Source organism: Ranitomeya variabilis, chromosome 5 (genome assembly GCF_051348905.1).
Source record: "Ranitomeya variabilis isolate aRanVar5 chromosome 5, aRanVar5.hap1, whole genome shotgun sequence".
Lineage (NCBI taxonomy): Eukaryota > Metazoa > Chordata > Amphibia > Anura > Dendrobatidae > Ranitomeya > Ranitomeya variabilis.
In genome coordinates, this window is record NC_135236.1 from 616,733,814 (window position 1) to 616,754,188 (window position 20,375).

Consider the following 20,375-nt stretch of genomic DNA (forward strand, 5'->3'; position numbering starts at 1 on the left):
CGCCTTAAACTGACTGCCCTGCCGCTGTTTGGAGTATGGCTTGAAGCTCTATGCTATTCCACTCCCTCGGCGTTCCGGCCACCGGTAGTGCGCCTCAGTAGGATGTTGCTCCGGTCTTACAGCATGACCCCTACTGGTATTCTCCTTTCGCTTGATCTCGTTTCTCACTCAGCACAATCTATCTCGCTTCTAGTCCTTTCTTAGGGCACCGCCGCTATGCTGAGCAGGCACGGTCCCGTTACGTTCTTTCCAATGCCAAGCCTCTGTCAGGATCCCACCCCTGACAGAGGCCCTACTGTCTCTTCCTCCACAACACCCTCTGCCACAAGGTGTTGCTTCGTTCAATCCAGTCAGCTTTCTTCTCTAACTTCCTGCCTGACCCCCAGTTTACCCACTATGGTGGGGAGTGGCCTAATGAATAGAACCCTTAGCTCCCCCCGGAGGCCCAGCTGTGAAACATATTGGTGTCTGTGATACCTGCTCAGAGGAACTCCTTCAGTGCCATCGAACGCACCATGGCTCCCCATAGTGGCGGATCCACAGTACTGCAACGACCAGGACTCTGGGGCGCTGCACTCCCCCCTGGTTAAACACAGTACTCCGGGACTGGGAAGAAAACAACAATACAGGTTAGCAAAAAGACATACAATTTTGTTGAGTGCAAAACAATAAGTATACTTGAACAGGCTTCCCTTTATGGGAGGTGAGGACACTTTTAACGTTACAAACATAATTAAATATCATAGCAACAGGCTCCAATTAACTCTCATTACCCAACCGGGTATTCTACTAAGTGCAAATTTTGTAAACAATAATTTAACATTGCCTTTAAGGATTCACACTCTAAATCCACTAAAGACCTTCCTATAATCACATTATAAGGTATTCTAACTTTTCATTCGCCTTCTTTGGAATCTGCAGGACCGCCTGTCCTATCGGCGCCAGACCTACTGCCTCTCCTTTCTGTTACAGGACCGCCCCGTTCAGCCAGGGCCTACTGCCTTTTCAACTACTATACATAGTATAGAACATAACTTTACTTTCAATTTGAGAACACTGAGCCGGCTCTACTTGGCTCCTATAAGGACTCGCTCCCTAACCCCTACGGGTTCACTCTCTGTCCTCAGTAACGAACTAACTTTCTATGGGGACTCAGGGTTTACCTTCTATCCTCACCTTCGTTATTACTTCCTTTCTTTCAACTATGCAGGACTCTAATTCTTCCCCTACGGGCTCTCTGCATCTTTCCTTTTAAAGAACATTATCTAGGTTTCACATTTCAAACAGATTAAACACACATAACTTTTCTTTATGCATAACAGTTACATTTCTTCCAGAGCATCATCATATTACGGTTCTAAAACAGTATCACTTTCAAGTTTAGGTCACACATCCCCCTTAAGAGGGGATCAAGTCTTTCTGAGGTAGCTCGTCTTCTCAGCCTACCAGTCTTTGCTCAGCAAAGGTTCCAGAACGGTATCTTCGCAAAGAGTCTTTAAGTAAAACCAGTAGAAAGCGCCTTTAAGAAGGTGCAAACTATTTACACGAAAGTTTGGATCATGCACTGTTCATGATTTCTCAGTTTGTAAAACTTATGCAAAAACTGGTAGGAAAAACAAACAATAGGGATCCCAGGTCAACTAAGGGATCCATAAAGAGTTAACCCTGAACGGGTTTAGCAGCAAACAGTATACAAACAGTTAACGGACAAAACTATTTACATTTTTGAAGCATTCAATTTCAGAATCCCCCACGAGGCGCCACCTGGCGGGTGAAGCCCTGCAATACAGGCAGTTCAGGCTCCAGGTTCACTCCCGCGGCCAGGTACACCCCATGGGTGCGGGTCTGTTGCACAACCAGATCGTGTGCGGTGATGAGGGTCTGCGTTCCCACTTCTGTCTGCGCTGGTACATCAGGAACATCGGTTACTTGAAAAGGCACCTCCTTGGCCACTACGGTGGTTGCAGGGATCAAGCGGCAGATCGCAGGTTCTGTGATCAGACAGGTGGGGGCGACCAGGGTGGTTACAGATCGGTCACACGGTGACACCTTGGCTACAGGGGCTGGTTTCTCTTTCTTGTAAACGTTCAGAGCGAACCACCCCTTTTCCCCAAAATGCCGGGTGTAAGTAACGCTGTTCCCCGGGTAGAGGTCCCGATCGGGGTGGCCCTCCCTAAGGTGCGACTCGACATCCCGTCGGTTAACAAAGACCTCCGCATATAGCCCCGGTTCTTTAATGAAGCCCCAGCCTCCTCGGAGTTTAAAGGTGGTGACGATGCCCTGCCTACGCGGGGCCTGGTGAGTGGTGGGGTCCTTACGGGCCCGGTCCTTGACCGCCAAATCCTTTTGATGGTGGGCCTCCCGCCCAGCCTGATGTATTTTCTCCTCCTCTCGCCACCGTTGTTCTAGCTGGATTCGGTACTCCTCCCAGCTTAGAGCCTGTACCATCTCCCCCTTCTGGGTCTCCACCCCGGGGAACCCCATAAGATTGGATCCGGGGTTCACCCAGCGGCACACCGTGCGCTCCGCGTGGACCTCACACAGCAAGGGAGTAGGGGTGATTGGGGCTCGCATACGGTGTTCCATGCCCGTGGCTTCCTCCCATGGTAGCAGGCGCTGGAGTTTATGGGTTCCCGGGAGAGGTGGTGCCGCTACGGGACCCACTAACACACCCTCGGCTGGCGGGGCAGGATCGGCGGACTCACCAACTGGTAAGAGTTCACTTTCCACAACAGGTCCCGCTGGTTCTTCCGGTGAGAACTCCGATGTCCGGGAACCCTCTGCCGGCACTACCGGGTGCAGAGCCTGGACTCCCACATTCAGTTGGAGGAGCTGGTTATATAAGTCCTCCATCTCGGCTCTCAGGAATCTGGTGTTATCCACGGAGGACGGGCGGCTGGGCTCATCCGGGTAGTCGGGGGAGACTTCCACTTCAACCCCACTGTCGGGTCTGGAGTTGCTGGCCATAGCGTCCTCCACGTGGGTCACTTCCTGGTCTTTTTCCCGCTCTCTCCTTCGTGAGCGGTTTCGTTTTCTCTGCCTCCGCCCCCCATTAAGGATTAGGAGGCGGATCTCTGCTGCTGACGGACACGTCCTCACCATGCAGAAATACTTAGACTGGGCGGCCATTGTGGTTCACGCTCTTCAGCTTGTCTACGCCCACCTCACGCCCTTCTTCTTCTCCTGCGCTCTCCTCAGCGCTGCAATGGCGGCGGATTTTGGCGGCAACTGGCGCAGCACACAGTCTTTGCAATAAAGTACAGTTCAAGCACAACAAATCACAGTTCCAAGGCACACATGACCCGATTCCTCAGGCTTAAGTAGATCCTGTTCGTGACGCCAAGTTGTGGAGCGCCCCCACACCGACACAGGGCCGAGGGGTACCCGGAGCCGGGCCTCTGAGTCTCAGTCCTGGGGTTGTCACGGTGGCTAGGCCCGGTCCGTGGCCCTGTCTGTCAGTGGGGGACGTCCGATGCAATAGGTGGGGTTAATGGTGGTGTAGCGGTGCAGGTCGCGGCGAATAACGAGGACACCAGGTTGCAGTCTCTTTACCTCTTTACTGGAGATCTCTGAGTCCTCAGTCCAGAATACGGTTCACCAGGCTGCGCAAGTCCGACCGGTCCAATGGCACCTCCAGAGTTCTCTTCACAGGTGGAAATCAGTGCCCTCCTTCTAGCGCTGTGTGTTGTAGTCCTTCCCTGCTGTGCTCACAGAAAGTACCCCACAACGGTTGTGTCTGTTTCTTAAGTTCCCTCACAACTCGATTACTTGATGTTCTTCTCGTATTCCATCCCGCCCTGTTATTCAGGTTGGAACGGCACCCGTTTGTCAGGTAGGCCTGGAGTTCTTCCGGGACCCTAGAGACGCCCCTCTCCCGCAATTGCCCCCCAAGACTTCATAGGTGATATGTGTTAGACAGCCCGCCTTAAACTGACTGCCCTGCCGCTGTTTGGAGTATGGCTTGAAGCTGTATGCTATTCCACTCCCTCGGCGTTCCGGCCACCGGTAGTGCGCCTCAGTAGGATGTTGCTCCGGTCTTACAGCATGACCCCTACTGGTATTCTCCTTTCGCTTGATCTCGTTTCTCACTCAGCACAATCTATCTCGCTTCTAGTCCTTTCTTAGGGCACCGCCGCTATGCTGAGCAGGCACGGTCCCGTTACGTTCTTTCCAATGCCAAGCCTCTGTCAGGATCCCACCCCTGACAGAGGCCCTACTGTCTCTTCCTCCACAACACCCTCTGCCACAAGGTGTTGCTTCGTTCAATCCAGTCAGCTTTCTCCTCTAACTTCCTGCCTGACCCCCAGTTTACCCACTATGGTGGGGAGTGGCCTAATGAATAGAACCCTTAGCTCCCCCCGGAGGCCCAGCTGTGAAACATATTGGTGTCTGTGATACCTGCTCAGAGGAACTCCTTCAGTGCCATCGAACGCACCATGGCTCCCCATAGTGGCGGATCCACAGTACTGCAACGACCAGGACTCTGGGGCGCTGCATGTGCATAAAAGCTGAGTGAGTTTCTGGGATCCAAACAGACTCTAGCATCTTTCATCCAGCCACTGATGTTTTTGGATTGTGAGTTATGGAGAAAGCAAAATAAGTGTCAACGGATCTATGGGAAAAGGTAGTTGAACTGTATAAAACATGAAAGGGATACAAAAAGATATCAAAGGAATTGATAATGTCAGTCAGCAGCTTTCAAACTGTGATTAACAAATTAAAAATCAGGGGCTCTGTAAAATCAAAACCACGGTCAGGTAGACCAACAAAAATTCCGTCCACAACTGCCAAGAAAATTGTTTGGATTGCAAAGAAAACCCACTAATAATAGCAGCTGAAATACAGGATTCTCTGAAAACTAGCGGTGTAGCTATTTCAAGATGCACAATAAGGAGGCACTTGAAGAAAAATGGGCTGCATGGTCGAGTCACCAGAAGAAAGCTGTTACTGCGCAAATGCCACAAAGTATCTTGCCTACAATATGCAAAACATCACAGTGAAAGATAAGCCTCAAAACTTCTGAAACAAAGCAATTTGGAGTGATGAGACCAAAATTGAACTTTTTGGCCACAACCATAAACGTTACATTTGGAGAGAGGTCAACAAGGCCTATGATGAAAGGAACACCATTCCGACTGTAAAGCACGGAGGTGGATAGCTGATGTTTTGGGGATGTATGAGCTACAAGGGCACAGGAAACTTGGCCAATGTTGAAAGAAAGATGAATGCAGCACGTTATTAGCAAATACTGGAGGCAAATTTGTAATCATCAGCCTGGAAGCTGAGCATGGGACGTACTTGGATGTTCCAACATGACAACAATCCAAAACACAAGGCCAAGTCAACCTGTAATTGGCTACAGCAGAACAAAGTGAAGATTATGGAGTGGCCATCTCAGACTCCTGACCTCAATATCATTGAGCCACTCTGGGGAGATCTCAATCACACAGTTAATGCTAGACAGCCCAGGAATTTACAGGAACTGGAGGCTTTTTGCCAAGAAGAGTGGGCAGCTTTACCATCTGAGAAAATAAAGAACCTCATCTCCACATCTACCTAGAAAGACTTCAAGCTGTCATTAATGTTAGAGGGGCAATTCACGGTATCAAGAAAAGGGGTATGTGAACTTTTTATCAGGGTCATTTGGATGTTTTGGGTTGTCATTATGATTTAATAATAGAAAATGCAGTAGTTTGACAAGCAAAAATTATTGTATTCTCATTTCAATGTTTGTAATTTTAATCTTTCAGGAGCCATTTCCTGGGGCACGGCTACTCCAATGGATGTGGTAAAGAGCCGACTTCAAGCAGACAGTCTCTATAATAGGAAATACAGAGGAATCAAAGACTGCATAAAACAAAGTTACTGTAATGAAGGTATTCAGGTAAACAATATGCCATTTGAGTCTGATATACTGTATTTTGTAGACTATAAGAAAATAGAAGAAAAGAAACTGAAGCAAAAAATGTGGTCACGACACACTGTTATGGTGTGGACATTGCTATATCCCCAATCCTGATATATATATATATGTCCTCATCCAGGTATACATGGCTCCCCATCCAGGTATACATGGCCCCCATCCCCATCTGGTATACAAGCCCCCCATCCTGGAATACATGGTCCCCATCATGCTGTACCAATAAGTAAATAAACTTTTCTACCATCCCTCCACTCCCTCGCAGCAGTGTCCTGTGCTGATACTAGCAGCTGTCTACAGCATGTAAGCAGCACATGATGTCACTGCCATGCACCCTCACACACTAGGTCAACTCCTGGAATATTCTCTGCTCTCCACGCCCGTGAATGTGGGCATACAGAACAGTGAATATTAATTTTCTTTAATAGCTGGCACACTGTTACCCGCAGCCACTGGGTTCCTGCAGAGGCAGGGCGATCACGTGTGCCCGCTATTAAAGAGAATGAATATTCATTGCTCTCCACTCCCATTGGCATAGGGAGCAGTGAATATTCATTCTCTTTAATAGCAGGCACACATGATCACCCAGCCTCTGCAAGAAGCCAGCAGCTAACACTATGCCTGCTATTAAAGAAAATTAATATTCACTGCTCCATGCCCACATAGTCCCTCCCATTTCTTGGTGCAAGCTTCAGTGCACAGAGGTGGGAGGGACTATGGGTGTGGGGAGCAGTGAATATTCATTTTCATTAATAGCGGGCACAGTGTTAATTGCAGCAGCCGGCTCCTGTCTCCTGTGACCTGCTCATCCTCCTCCGCTGCCACTCCTCTCCCATCCACAGCCACAGGGGACATATGTATAAGGTACATCTGGACTGTATAATGCACTCCCCACTCTTCTCCAAAATTTTAGAGGAAAAAGTACATCTTATAGTCTGAAAAGTACATTTATTATGCAACAGGTTCTATGTCAAAGGAGAGTATTTCTTAAACCAATCCTTAAGATAAAAGCCCATGCTAATATCTAATTTGGAGACACTCCAATAGCAGATAAAATGTGGCTTTCGGTCATGCAGGTAGCCACCATGTCTACTGTCATCGCTCACAGAATTGTGAACAACAATAAGTTTGCTAAGTTGGCAGATGAGGGGGGTGCCAGTACAGGGGTAGCACTGCTGCAGCCAGGCATGTCCTCTGAAAGCCGGAGGAGTGACTGCTCCAGTAAGGAGGGAAATAGGAGAGCAGGGCAGGCCAGACAGGTGCTGGTAGTGGGGGACTCAATTATTAGGGGAACAGATAGGGCAATCTGTCACAAAGACAGGGATCGTCAGACGGTGTGCTGCCTACCTGGCGCTCGAGTCCGACACATCGCTGATCGGGTGGACAGATTACTGGGAGGGGCTGGTGAGGACCCAGCAGTCATGGTGCACATTGGCACAAATGACAAAGTTAGAGGTAGGTGGAAGGTCCTTAAAGATGATTTCAGGGAATTAGGCTGCAAGCTGAAAGCAAGGACCTCCAACGTGGTATTTTCCGAAATACTGCCTGTACCACGTGCCACGCCAGAGAGGCAACGGGAGATTAGGGAGGTTAATAAGTGGCTCAAGAATTGGTGTAGGAAGGAGGGGTTTGGGTTCCTGCAGAACTGGGCCGACTTCTCAGTGGGCTACAGGCTCTACGCTAGGGACGGGCTGCACCTCAATGGGGAAGGGGCAGCTGTGCTGGGGGAGAAAATGGTTAGAAGGTTGGAGGAGTGTTTAAACTAGGGATTGGGGGGGAGGGTATTCATTTTATAGGAGGGGAAGATAGTGCAGATAGAGAGCTGGGCACAAATAAGGAGGTTGGGGGTGGCGGTGGCATGGGGGGTGGGGTTAGAACAGTTAATAATTTAAGAAAGAATAGAGGTACAGAGAGGAACATCAAGTGCATGTATACTAATGCCAGAAGCCTCGCCAACAAAATGGACGAATTAGAACTAATGTTGTTGGAGCATAATTATGACATGGTGGGGATATCTGAGACGTGGCTGGATGAGAGCCATGACTGGGCTGTTAACTTGCAGGGCTATAGCCTGTTCAGAAATGACCGTACAGATAAGCGAGGGGGAGGGATGTGTCTATATGTAAAATCTTCCTTAAAACCCATCCTGCGTGATAATATAGGTGAATTTAATGAAAATGTGGAGTCCCTGTGGGTGGAGATAAGGGGAGGGGGAAAAAATAATAAATTACTGATAGGGGTTTGTTATAAATCTCCAAAAATAATGGAAGCAATGGAGAATATCCTCGTAAAGCAAATAGATGAAGCTGCGACTCAAGGAGAAGTCATTATTATGGGGGACTTCAACTACCCTGAAATAGATTGGGGAACAGAAACCTGCAGTTCCAGCAAAGGTAATCGGTTTTTGACAACTATGAGAGACAATTACCTTTCACAGCTGGTTCAGGACCCAACAAGGAGGGGGGCACTGCTAGACCTAATATTAACCAACAGGCCAGACCGCATATCAAATATAAGGGTTGGGGTCACTTGGGGAATAGTGATCATAAAATAATAAGTTTTCATGTAACCTTTAATAAGATGGGTAGTAGGGGGGTGACAAGGACACTAAACTTCAGGAGGGCAAATTTCCAACGGATGAGAGAGGATCTTGGTGCAATTAACTGGGACGATATCCTGAGACACAAAAATACACAAAGAAAATGGGAGACGTTCATTAGCATCCTGGATAGGACCTGTGCACAGTATATACCGTATGGGAATAAACATACTAGAAATAGGAGGAAACCAATATGGCTAAATAGAGCTGTTAGGGGTGCAATAAGGAACAAAAAGAAAGCATTTAGAGAATTAAAGGAAGTAGGTAGTGATGAGGCATTAAATAAATACAGAAAATTAAATAAATTCTGTAAAAAGCAAATCAAGGCAGCAAAGATTGAGACAGAGAGACTCATTGCCAGAGAGAGTAAAAATAATCCCAAAATATTCTTTAACTATATAAATAGTAAGAAACTAAAAAATGACAGTGTTGGCCCCCTTAAAAATAGTCTGGGTGAAATGGTGGATGAGGATGAGGAAAAAGCCAATCTGCTAAATGACTTTTTTTCATCAGTATTTACAAAAGAAAATCCCATGGCAGCCAATATGACTAGTGATAAAAATTCCCCATTAAATGTCACCTGCTTAACCCAGCAGGAAGTACAGCGGCGTCTAAAAATCACTAAAATTGACAAATCTCCGGGCCCGGATGGGATACACCCCCGAGTACTGCAGGAACTAAGTACAGTCATTGATAGACCATTATTTTTAATCTTTAAAGAGTCCATAATAACAGGGTCTGTACCACAGGACTGGCGTATAGCAAATGTGGTGCCAATATTCAAAAAAGGGGCAAAAACTGAACTCGGTAATTATAGGCCAGTAAGTTTAACCTCTACTGTGGGTAAAATCCTGGAGGGCATTCTAAGGGATGCTATACTGGAGTATCTGAAGAGGAATAACCTCATGACCCAGTATCAGCACGGGTTTACTAGGGACCGCTCATGTCAGACTAATTTGATCAGCTTCTATGAAGAGGTAAGTTCCGGACTGGACCAAGGGAACCCAGTGGACGTAGTGTATATGGACTTTTCCAAAGCTTTTGATACGGTGCCACACAAAAGGTTGATACATAAAATGAGAGTAATGGGGATAGGGGAAAATATGTGTAAGTGGGTTGAGAGCTGGCTCAGGGATAGGAAACAAAGGGTGGTTATTAATGGAGCACACTCGGACTGGGTCGCGGTTAGCAGTGGGGTACCACAGGGGTCAGTATTGGGCCCTCTTCTTTTTAACATATTTATTAATGACCTTGTAGGGGGCATTCAGAGTAGAATTTCAATATTTGCAGATGACACTAAACTCTGTAGGGTAATCAATACAGGGGAGGACAATTTTATATTACAGGATGATTTATGTAAACTAGAAGCTTGGGCTGATAAATGGCAAATGAGCTTTAATGGGGATAAATGTAAGGTCATGCACTTGGGTAGAAGTAATAAGATGTATAACTATGTGCTTAATTCTAAAACTCTGGGCAAAACCATCAATGAAAAAGACCTGGGTGTATGGGTGGATGACAGACTCATATTCAGTGGCCAGTGTCAGGCAGCTGCTACAAAGGCAAATAAAATAATGGGATGTATTAAAAGAGGCATAGACGCTCATGAGGAGAACATCATTTTACCTCTATACAAGTCACTAGTTCGACCACACTTAGAATACTGTGCACAGTTCTGGTCTCCGGTGTATAAGAAAGACATAGCTGAACTAGAGCGGGTGCAGAGAAGAGCGACCAAGGTTATTAGAGGACTGGGGGGTCTGCAATACCAAGATAGGTTATTACACTTGGGGCTATTTAGTTTGGAAAAACAAAGACTAAGGGGTGATCTTATTTTAATGTATAAATATATGAGGGGACAGTACAAAGACCTTTCTGATGATCTTTTTGATCATAGACCTGAGACAGGGACAAGGGGGCATCCTCTACGTCTGGAGGAAAGAAGGTTTAAGCATAATAACAGACGCAGATTCTTTACTGTAAGAGCAGTGAGACTATGGAACTCTCTGCCGTATGATGTTGTAATGAGTGATTCATTAATTAAATTTAAGAGGGGACTGGATACCTTTCTGGAAAAGAATAATATTACAGGGTATATACACTAGATTCCTTGATAAGGCGTTGATCCAGGGAACTAGTCTGATTGCCGTATGTGGAGTCGGGAAGGAATTTTTTTCCCCATGGTGGAGTTACTCTTTGCCACATGGGTTTTTTTTGCCTTCCTCTGGATCAACATGTTAGGGCATGTTAGTTTAGGCTATGGGTTGAACTAGATGGACTTAAAGTCTTCCTTCAACCTCAATAACTATGTATGTAACTATGTAACAACAGCTGTTAGCACTCTGCACTGTCGGCTCTGCACTGATGCACTTTTAACCCCATAGTAAGTCAAAATTCTGCAGCGTGCTTATAGCCATCGCTCACAGTGAGATGATTTTAACTCTGCCAGCACGCCCGCATGACTGAAATATGGCAGCTCCTGGGAGGAATAAAGTTCATTTTCTGCCAGGTGCCTCACTTTCAGAAAGACGGCCGTGCACCTTTATACAGTGGAGAAAAAAGTATTTACTCAGCCACCAATTGTGCAAGTTATTCCACTCAAAAAGATGAGAGACCTGTAATGAACATTATTATTATTATTATTATTATTATTTATTGTTATAGTGCTATTTATTCCATGGCGCTTTACATGTGAGGAGGGGTATACATAATAAAAACAAGTACAATAATCTTAAACAATACAAGTCATAACTGGTACAGGAGGAGAGAGGACCCTGCCCGCGAAGGCTCACAATCTACAACGTCATAGGTAGACCACAACTATGAGAGTCAAAATGAGAACACAAATCCAGAATATCACCTTGTCTGATTTGGCAAGATTTATTTTGCAAATTATGGTGGATAATAAGTATTTTGTCATTAACAATAGTTATTCTCAATATTTTGTTATCTATCCTTTGTTGGCAATGACAAAGGTCAAACAATTTCTGTAAGTCTTCACAAGGTTGGCATACACTGTTGGTATTTTGGCCCATTCCTCCATGCAGATCTCCTCTAGAGCAGTGAGATTTTGGGCCTGTAGCTGGGCAACATGGACTTTCAACTTTCTATGGGGTTGAGATCTGGAGCCTGTCTAGGCCACTCCAGGACCTACATATGCTTCTTATGAAGCCACTCCTTCATTGCCCTGGCGGTGTGCTTGGGATCATTATCATGCTGAAATGCCCATGTATGTTTCATCTTTAATGCCCTTGAGGTTTGCACTCAAAATCTCACGATACATGGCCCCATTCATTCTTTCATGTACATGAATTAGTCTTCCTGATCTCTTTGCAGAGAATCAGCCCCAAAGCATGATTGCCTCCCCCTTGCTTCACAATAGGTATGGTGTTCTTTGGATGCAACTCAGCATTCTGCTCCTCCAAACATGATGAGTAGTGTTGAGCATTCCGATACTGCAAGTATCGGGTATCGGCCGATACTTGCTGTATCGGAATTCCGATACCGAGATCCGATATTTTTGTGATATCGGGTATCGGTATCGAAACAACATTAATGTAAAAATGTGTAAAAGAGAGAATTAAAATAAAAAATATTGCTATACTCACCTCTCCGACGCAGCCTGCACCTTACCGAGGGAAGCGGCAGCGTTCTTTGTTTAAAATTCGCGCTTTTCTTTCCTTTACGTGAGTCCCGGCTTGTGATTGGTTGCGTGCTGCCCATGTGACCGGGACGCAACCAATCACAGCAAGCCGTGACGTAATTTCAGGTCCTTCAGGATTTTAAAATTACGTTCCGGCGTTGTGATTGGTTGCGTCGCAGTCACATGGGAGACGCAACCAATCACAGCAAGCCGTGACGTAATTTCAGGTCCTTAAGGATTTTAAAATTACGTCCCGGCTTTGTGATTGGTTGCGTCGCAGTCACATGGGAGGCGCAACCAATCACAAGCCGTGACGTCACGGGAGGCTGGACACGCGCGCATTTTAAAATGGGCGCGTGTCCAGCCTCCCGTGACGTCCCGGCTTGTGATTGGTTGCGCCGCGATCAACCAATCACAAGCCAGGAGGCTGGACACGCGCCCATTTTAAAATTATGTGATTGGTTAATGGCGGCCATGTTGCCGGGACGCGGACCAATCACAGCAAGCCGTGACGTAATTTCGTCACGGCTTGCTGTGATTGGTCCGCGTCCCGGCAACATGGCCGCCCTGACCAATCACAAGCCGGGACTTCACGTAACCAAGTAAAAGCGCGAATTTTAAACAAACAACGCTGCCGGTTCCCTCGCTGAGGTCCAGGCTGCGTCGGAGAGGTGAGTATAGCGATATTTTTTATTTTAATTCTTTCTTTTACACATTTATATGGATCCCAGGGCCTGAAGGAGAGTTTCCTCTCCTTCAGACCCTGGGAACCATCAGGAATACCGTCCGATACTTGAGTCCCATTGACTTGTATTGGTATCGGGTATCGGTATCGGATTGGATCCGATACTTTGCCGGTATCGGCCGATACTTTCCGATACCGATACTTTCAAGTATCGGACGGTATCGCTCAACACTAATGATGAGTTTTGTTTCTACCAAACAGTTTACTTTGCTTTCATCAGACCATATGACATTCTCCCAATACTCTTCTGGATAATCCAAATGCTCTCTAACAAACTTCATACAGGCCCGCACATGTACCGGCTTAAGCAGGGGGACACGTGTGGTACTGCAGGATTTGAGTCCCTGGTGGCGTGGTGTGTTACTGATGGTAGCCTTTGTTACGATGGTCCCAGGTGTATGCAGGTCATTCACCCGTGTGGTTCTGGAATTTTTTGCTCACCGTTCTTGTGATCATTTTGACCCCACAGGTGAGATCTTGTGTGGAGCCCCAGATCGAGGGAGATTATCAGTGGTCTTGTATGTCTTCCATTTTCTTGTTATTGCTCCCATTTCATCACACCAAGCTGCTTGCCTATTGCAGATTCAGTCTTCCCAGTCTGGTGCAGGGCTGCAATTTTGTTTCTGGTGTCCTTCGACTGCTCTTTGGTCTTCACCATAGTGGAGTTTGGAGTGTGACTGTTTTAGGTCGTGCACAAGTGTCTTTTATACTGATAAGAAATTCAAACAGGTGCCATTACTACAGGTAATGAGTGGAGGACAGAGGAGCCTAGTAAAGAAGAAGTTACAGGTCTGTGAGAGCCAGAAATCTTGCATGTTTTTGGTAACCAAATACTTTTTTCAACCATAATTTGCAAAATGAAACTTGCCAAATCATACAAGGTGATTTTCTGGATTTGTTTTCCCATTCTGACTCTCATAGTTGTGGTCTAAAAATGATGTCAATTACAGGTCTCTCTCATCTTTTTAAATGGGAGAACTTGCACAATTGATGGCTGACTAAATACTTTTTTCCCCACTGTATACACTCACCGGCCACTTTATTAGGTACACCGTGCTAGTAACGGGTTGGACCCCCTTTTGCCTTCAGAACTGCCTCAATTCTTCGTGGCATAGATTCAACAAGGTGCTGGAAGCATTCCTCAGAGATTTTGGTCCATATTGACATGATGGCATCACACAGTTGCCGCAGATTTGTCGGCTGCACATCCCAAAGATGCTCCATACAAGGCAGGATGGATCCATGCTTTCATGTTGTTTACGCCAAATTCTGACCCTACCATCCGAATGTCGCAGCAGAAATCGAGACTCATCAGACCAAGCAACGTTTTTCCAATCTTCTACTGTCCAATTTCGATGAGCTTGTACAAATTGTAGCCTCAGTTTCCTGTTCTTAGCTGAAAGGAGTGGTACCCGATGTGGTCTTCTGCTGCTGTAGCCCATCTGCCTCAAAGTTCGACGCACTGTGCGTTCAGAGATGCTCTTAGGCCTACCTTGGTTGTAACGGGTGGCGATTTGAGTCACTTTTGCCTTTCTATCAGCTCAAACCAGTCTGCCCATTATCCTCTGACCTCTGGCATCAACAAGGCATTTCCGCCCACAGAACTGCCGCTCACTGGATTTTTTTTCTATTTCGGACCATTCTCTGTAAACCCTAGAGATGGTTGTGCGTGAAAATCCCAGTAGATCAGCAGTTTCTGAAATACTCAGACCAGCCCTTCTGGCACCAACAACCATGCCACGTTCAAAGGCACTCAAATCACCTTTCTTCCCCATACTGATGCTCGGTTTGAACTGCAGGAGATTGTCTTGACCATGTCTACATGCCTAAATGCACTGAGTTGCCGCCATGTGATTGGCTGATTAGAAATTAAGTGTTAACAAGAAGTTGGACAGGTGTACCTAATAAAGTGGCCGGTGAGTGTATATGTAAGTAGGAAAGCTAGGTAGAACAGGGTGAAATCCTAGCACTGGAAGTCCTTATTATGTTCACCTGACTAGCTATGTCTAGAGCCGGGCCTTGTGTTCATTTGATGGTCAGCCAGCTGGGGGAGCTGAGCTAAGTGGGTTTTTTGGAACTGCAGATAGACAAGTTAGAATCTTTCTGAGAGGAGACTGCACAGGTCGTGTGAACCAAACAGCAAGTATCACTGGTTGCTATGGATAATAGCCATTTAGACTAGCTCAGCCATATCTGAGCCACCACTGAATGTGAGCCCACTGACGGTGAAGCAGGACCTGAATTGAGTGAGACGGGATGAGCACCGTTATTGCTGTGCCTTAATTGGAGAAGGGTCGTGATTTTTGTTATTATGAAGGTGCCAGAAAAGGCTGTTTTCAGAGCTGTGCAAGTTTAATTAATTCTACAAAGCTCACACCGCTTTGACACAAGAATCCGGTGCCCCTTGTGAATCCTAGTGCCTACCTGAGAGCGTGAATCCCTACAATATGTATACACATTGGTGTCTCCTCTTCTGTAACTACCCAAACTATAACACTTGCCTGATAACTTTAATTAAGCTGCACCCATTTTAGGGTTGTACAGCCTAGAGCAGGGGTGGGGAACCACAGGCACACAGCCTTTTATTGCCCTCATTGACCTTTTACCTGGCCCTTGGGTAGATTCCTGGGGACCGCAGTACTTGGTCGGTAGTTGTATTTTGGCGAATGCCACCCCATTAATTTCTTGTTGCTCTGTGAACACATGCACACAGGGTTCACTAATGAATGCTGAGGCACCGAAACATTACATCCTGACACCTGTGCCAGAGTCAGGATGTACTTTGTGGGTGGAGTTAGCGTGCAACTTGTACAGCCCCCAAGGGACAGTATAAATATCCAAATGGCCCTTGGCAGAAAAAAGATTCCCCACTCCTGGCCTAAAGGACATCAGAGTGTACAGCTCAGCTATAGAGTTAGGGCACAGCAAGATGGCGATACATCATTGGCAATGATTGCATTGCAATGCTTGGACAGGCCATTTTAGACCATGGAAGAAAGTTGTCAGTCAGAAACTCTATTTACTTTGCAGATGTCATTTTCACACCTTCAGGAACCTTAAAAGGCCCTACCAGCTGTTTCCCCATGATTCCGACCCAAAACATGACTCCTCCACCTCCTTGATGAAGTCGCAGCCTTGTTGGGACATGGCAGCCATTCACCAACCATCCACTACTCCATCCATCTGGACCATCCAGGGTTGCTCGATACGCAACACTAGACCACCAAAACAAATTCTAATTAGGATCCTAGACCAAAGCAAAAAAATAAAAACAACAAGAATCCCTAATAGGGAATAGTGAAAAAAATATCGTAACTCATTGGGTAAAAACACAATACCAATGTCTTGCTTATCCAAAATGTACAATAGCAGAGGGCCACTCCAACTGATTCACATAATATTCAAATCAGCCCTGTGGTTACATATATCAACGTTTCAACTGGTCAAATAACCCCTTGGTATATGGATACTCCTAATGGAGCGGTGACCCCCAAAATAGAAATAACAATAGCAAAGCATCCCAAAAAGGGGCCCCAGAGCATAGTGTCAAACACAGCCGCATAAATAACACCCCATTGTAATAGCTCAATCTCATGATATGAACAGCGCTTCTACTCATCTGTGTCCTGGTGATATAACTCAGGCGCTGTGGGTATTTGTTCAGCCATGTAGCTCAAAGGGTCTCCAACGGGGATGTCCTCCCTAATTATGCCCGACGCATTCCCCCCCGCGGGAGTCCCGGGGGTTCATCAGGGGATGTGGACCGTGCCAGTTATATTTTAGGGATTCTTGTTGTTTTTGTTTTTTTGCTTTGCTCGATACTCATCAGTAAACAAGACTGTTTGAAAATTAGTCTTCATGTATGTCTGGGCCCACTGCAACTATTTCTGCTTGTGAACACTGTTTAGGGGTGGCCGAATAGTAGGTTTATGCACCTCAGCAAGCCTTTGAAGGATTCTAAACCTTGAGGATCGAGGGACTCCAGAGGCACCAGCAGCTTCAAATAACTGTTTGCTGCTTTGTAATGGTATTTTGGCAGCTGCTTTCTTAATCCAATGAATTTGTCTGGAAGAAACCTTCCTCATTATGCCTTTATCTACATGAACTCTGCCTGTGCTCTGTTTCAGTCACAAATCTCTTCACAGTATGATGATCACTCTTATGTTTTCGTGAAATATCTAATTTTTTCATACCTTGTCCAAGGCACTGCACTATTTAACGCTTTTCAGCAGCAGAGAGATCCTTTTTATTTCCCATATTGCTTGAAACCTGTGGCCTGCTTAATAATGTGGAACATCATTTTTAAGCAGTTTTCCTTTAAAGGGAACCTATCACCCCGTTTTTTTCGGTATGAGATAAAAATACTGTTAAATAGGGCCTGAGCTGAGCATTACAATAGTGTAGTTTGTGGACCCCGATTCCCCACCTATGCTGCCGAAATACGTTACCAAAGTAGTCGTTTTCGCCTGTCAATCAGGCTGGTCAGGTCGGATGGGCGTGGTTTCTTCCCCCAGATATTGCGTAGTTTTCCGTTGGTGGCGTAGTGGTGTGCGCATGTCCAAGGTCCCGAATCCTGCACAGGGGTGTAAAAATAGCAGCGATGTCCGTTATTCCATTGGTGATCGGTGGGCGCGGCCATCTTGCTTTGGCCGCGCGTGCGCAGAAGCGGCGCTCTGCTGGCCGCGGCTTCAGGAAAATGGCCGCGGGATTCCGCGCGTGCGCAGATGGAGATCGCGGCGGCCATTTTCCTGAAGCCGCGGCCAGCAGAGCGCCGCTTCTGCGCACGCGCGGCCAAAGCAAGATGGCCGCGCCCACCGAGCACCAATGGAATAACAGACATCGCTGCTATTTTTACACCCCTGTGCAGGATTCGAGACCTTGGACATGCGCACACCACTACGCCACCAACGGAAAACTACGCAATATCTGGGGGAAGAAACCACGCCCATCCGACCTGACCAGCCTGATTGACAGGCGAAAACGACTACTTTGGTAACGTATTTCGGCAGCATAGGTGGGGAATCGGGGTCCACAAACTACACTATTGTAATGCTCAGCTCAGGCCCTATTTAACAGTATTTTTATCTCATACCGAAAAAAACGGGGTGATAGGTTCCCTTTAATTAGAATCACCTGGAAAACTAATTATCACATGTGTTTAAGATTGATTTCTGTTATCCATTGAGCCCTGAGACACAATACCATCCACGAGTTTATTTGAAAAGCAAAACAATTAAATCTTTATGACACTTAAACCCGATTTGCATAATAATTTGAAACACAGTGTATATAACACTATTAACCTACATATTAATGCTGTATCTGCAGGTTAAAAGTGGTATATGACATGACAGGTTCCCTTTAAATGTCATCATTCTTGGCAGGAAATCATGTGTAAACAGGACATTTGCTGCCACGAACAATGCTATTCTATGCACACAAAATAATCATGTCAACAATCGTTCTGTTGACATAAAAATGTCTAGACAGGCTATTAGATGGTTACTGATCTGTTTCACGTAGATGATCAGCAGTTGTTTAAAGGCTGTGGTTGTCCTGTGAAAATGCACCTTAGATCCAGGTACCTTATAAATGTCTTCTCTAGTTGGAGTAGGTCTCATCCTTTTCTTTATCTGGTCTTCAAACCTGGGTGAATTTTCACAGCTACAACTTGTTTCTGAGGACTTCCTTCTATATTCTTCTGCTTCACATCCTGACACAATGCCCTAAAAATTAACAGTGTCATTATAATGACCTCTGAATAAAAATACCCAGCCATGCTAAATACGTCCTATCCTGTGCTCCATAACCCCTTCGAGACAAAGCCCTTTTTCGTTTTTGTGTTTCTGTTTTTTGCTCCCCTTCTTCCCAGAGCCATATGTTTTTTATTTCTCCGTCAATATGGCCATGTGAGGGCTTGATTTTTGCGGGATAAGTTGTACTTTTGAGTAGCACCATTGGTTTTACCATATCATGTGCTGAAAAATGGGAAAAAAATTCCAAGTGCAGTGACATTGCAAAAAAAATGCAATTCTACAACTTTAAAAAATTTTTTTTTACCATATTCACCAAATGCTAAAACTGACCTGCCTCTCAGATTCTCCAGGTCATTATGAGTTCATAGACATCAAATATTGTGCCATTTTCCGATACCCGTAGCGTCTCCATTTTTCATGATCTCGGGTTGGGTGATGGCTTATTTTTTGCACGCCGAGTTGACATTTTTAATCATACCATTTTAGTGTAGATACGATGTTTTTGTCCCCCATTATTGCATTGTTTACAATGTTGCGGCAACCAAAAACCCGTAATTCTGGTATTTTGAATTTTTCTCCCATTACGCCATTTAGAGATCAGGTTATTTATTTTTTTATCTTGATAGATCAGGCGATTCTGAACACAGGGATATCAAATATGTGTATGTTTGATTTTTTTATTATTATTTTATTTTAAATGGGGCAAAAGGGGGTAATTAAAATGTTTATATACGTATTTTTTTATATTTTTACAAACATTTTTTTCCTTTGTCATGCTTCAATAGTCTCCGTGGGAGACTAGAAGCTGCCTCTGCTACATACAGGCGATGATCAGATTGCATGTATGTAGCAGAATAAATCACTTGTTATGATTGCCGAACACCGGGCGGTGCTCATAGCATTCCGGCAGTGACAACCATAGAGGTCTCCAGAAGACCTCTGGCTATCAGCGTTTGACAGCAGCATTTAGCGGGTTAATAGCTGCAGGTGGATCGCAATTCCATGAGCTGCTGTTCCATGAGCTCTTATCAGCTGTTTAAAACAGCTGACATGTGCCGGGAAAGATGTGGGCTCCACGCTGGAGCCTACATCAAAGGGGGAGACACGACATGCGTTGTACTAGTACCGCACATGTCTTGAAAGGGTTAATATATATTGCACTCCTTATGTACTTATGTACTGTGATCACCACACAGCCTCCCTTATGAAAAATAACCTCCACAATGTCCACTTATGAATTATACCCACCACATCATCCTGCCTTATGAACTAGGGCCTACACACTGTCTTTACTTAATGCTCTGTTTATCTCTCCTTCTGTATACTGCCTCCCATACTGTGCACTTACACTATGTAACGCCACTCAAACTGTGACCTCATACTATATTCTGCCCCCATACTGTTCCTCTTCTTGTATACTGCTCCCCATACTGTGTTCTCACACTATATTCTGCTTGAATACTGTCCCCTCACACTAAGATGGTAAAGGATTGAATGTGAGGTTTGAAGAAGACAGAAGAATCAAGAATTTACCTTAGGCATCACACTTGTGGTACAGAGGAAAGGGTGATATAATTTATAGTGATAGATAGTTTGAGTGGGGTGTGGGGGTTAAGTGAGATGGAGGTAAGATTGAAAGCACAATGAGATGAGGGATATGTCTGATAGATACATTGGGATTTTGAACAGTGGAGAGCTGACATCTGGGCTAG

At 45.6% G+C, this 20,375-nt stretch overlaps 1 protein-coding gene across 1 annotated transcript in view; it reads left to right on the forward strand.

The window, feature by feature from the left end:
* SLC25A48 (solute carrier family 25 member 48) overlaps nt 1-20,375 on the forward strand; it is a 117,272-nt gene that overhangs the window by 82,439 nt on the left and 14,458 nt on the right. Inside the window, exon 6 of the mRNA XM_077266098.1 lies at nt 5,751-5,884. Coding sequence (XP_077122213.1) covers nt 5,751-5,884 — 134 coding nt within the window. The remainder of the gene's footprint in view (nt 1-5,750; nt 5,885-20,375) is intronic.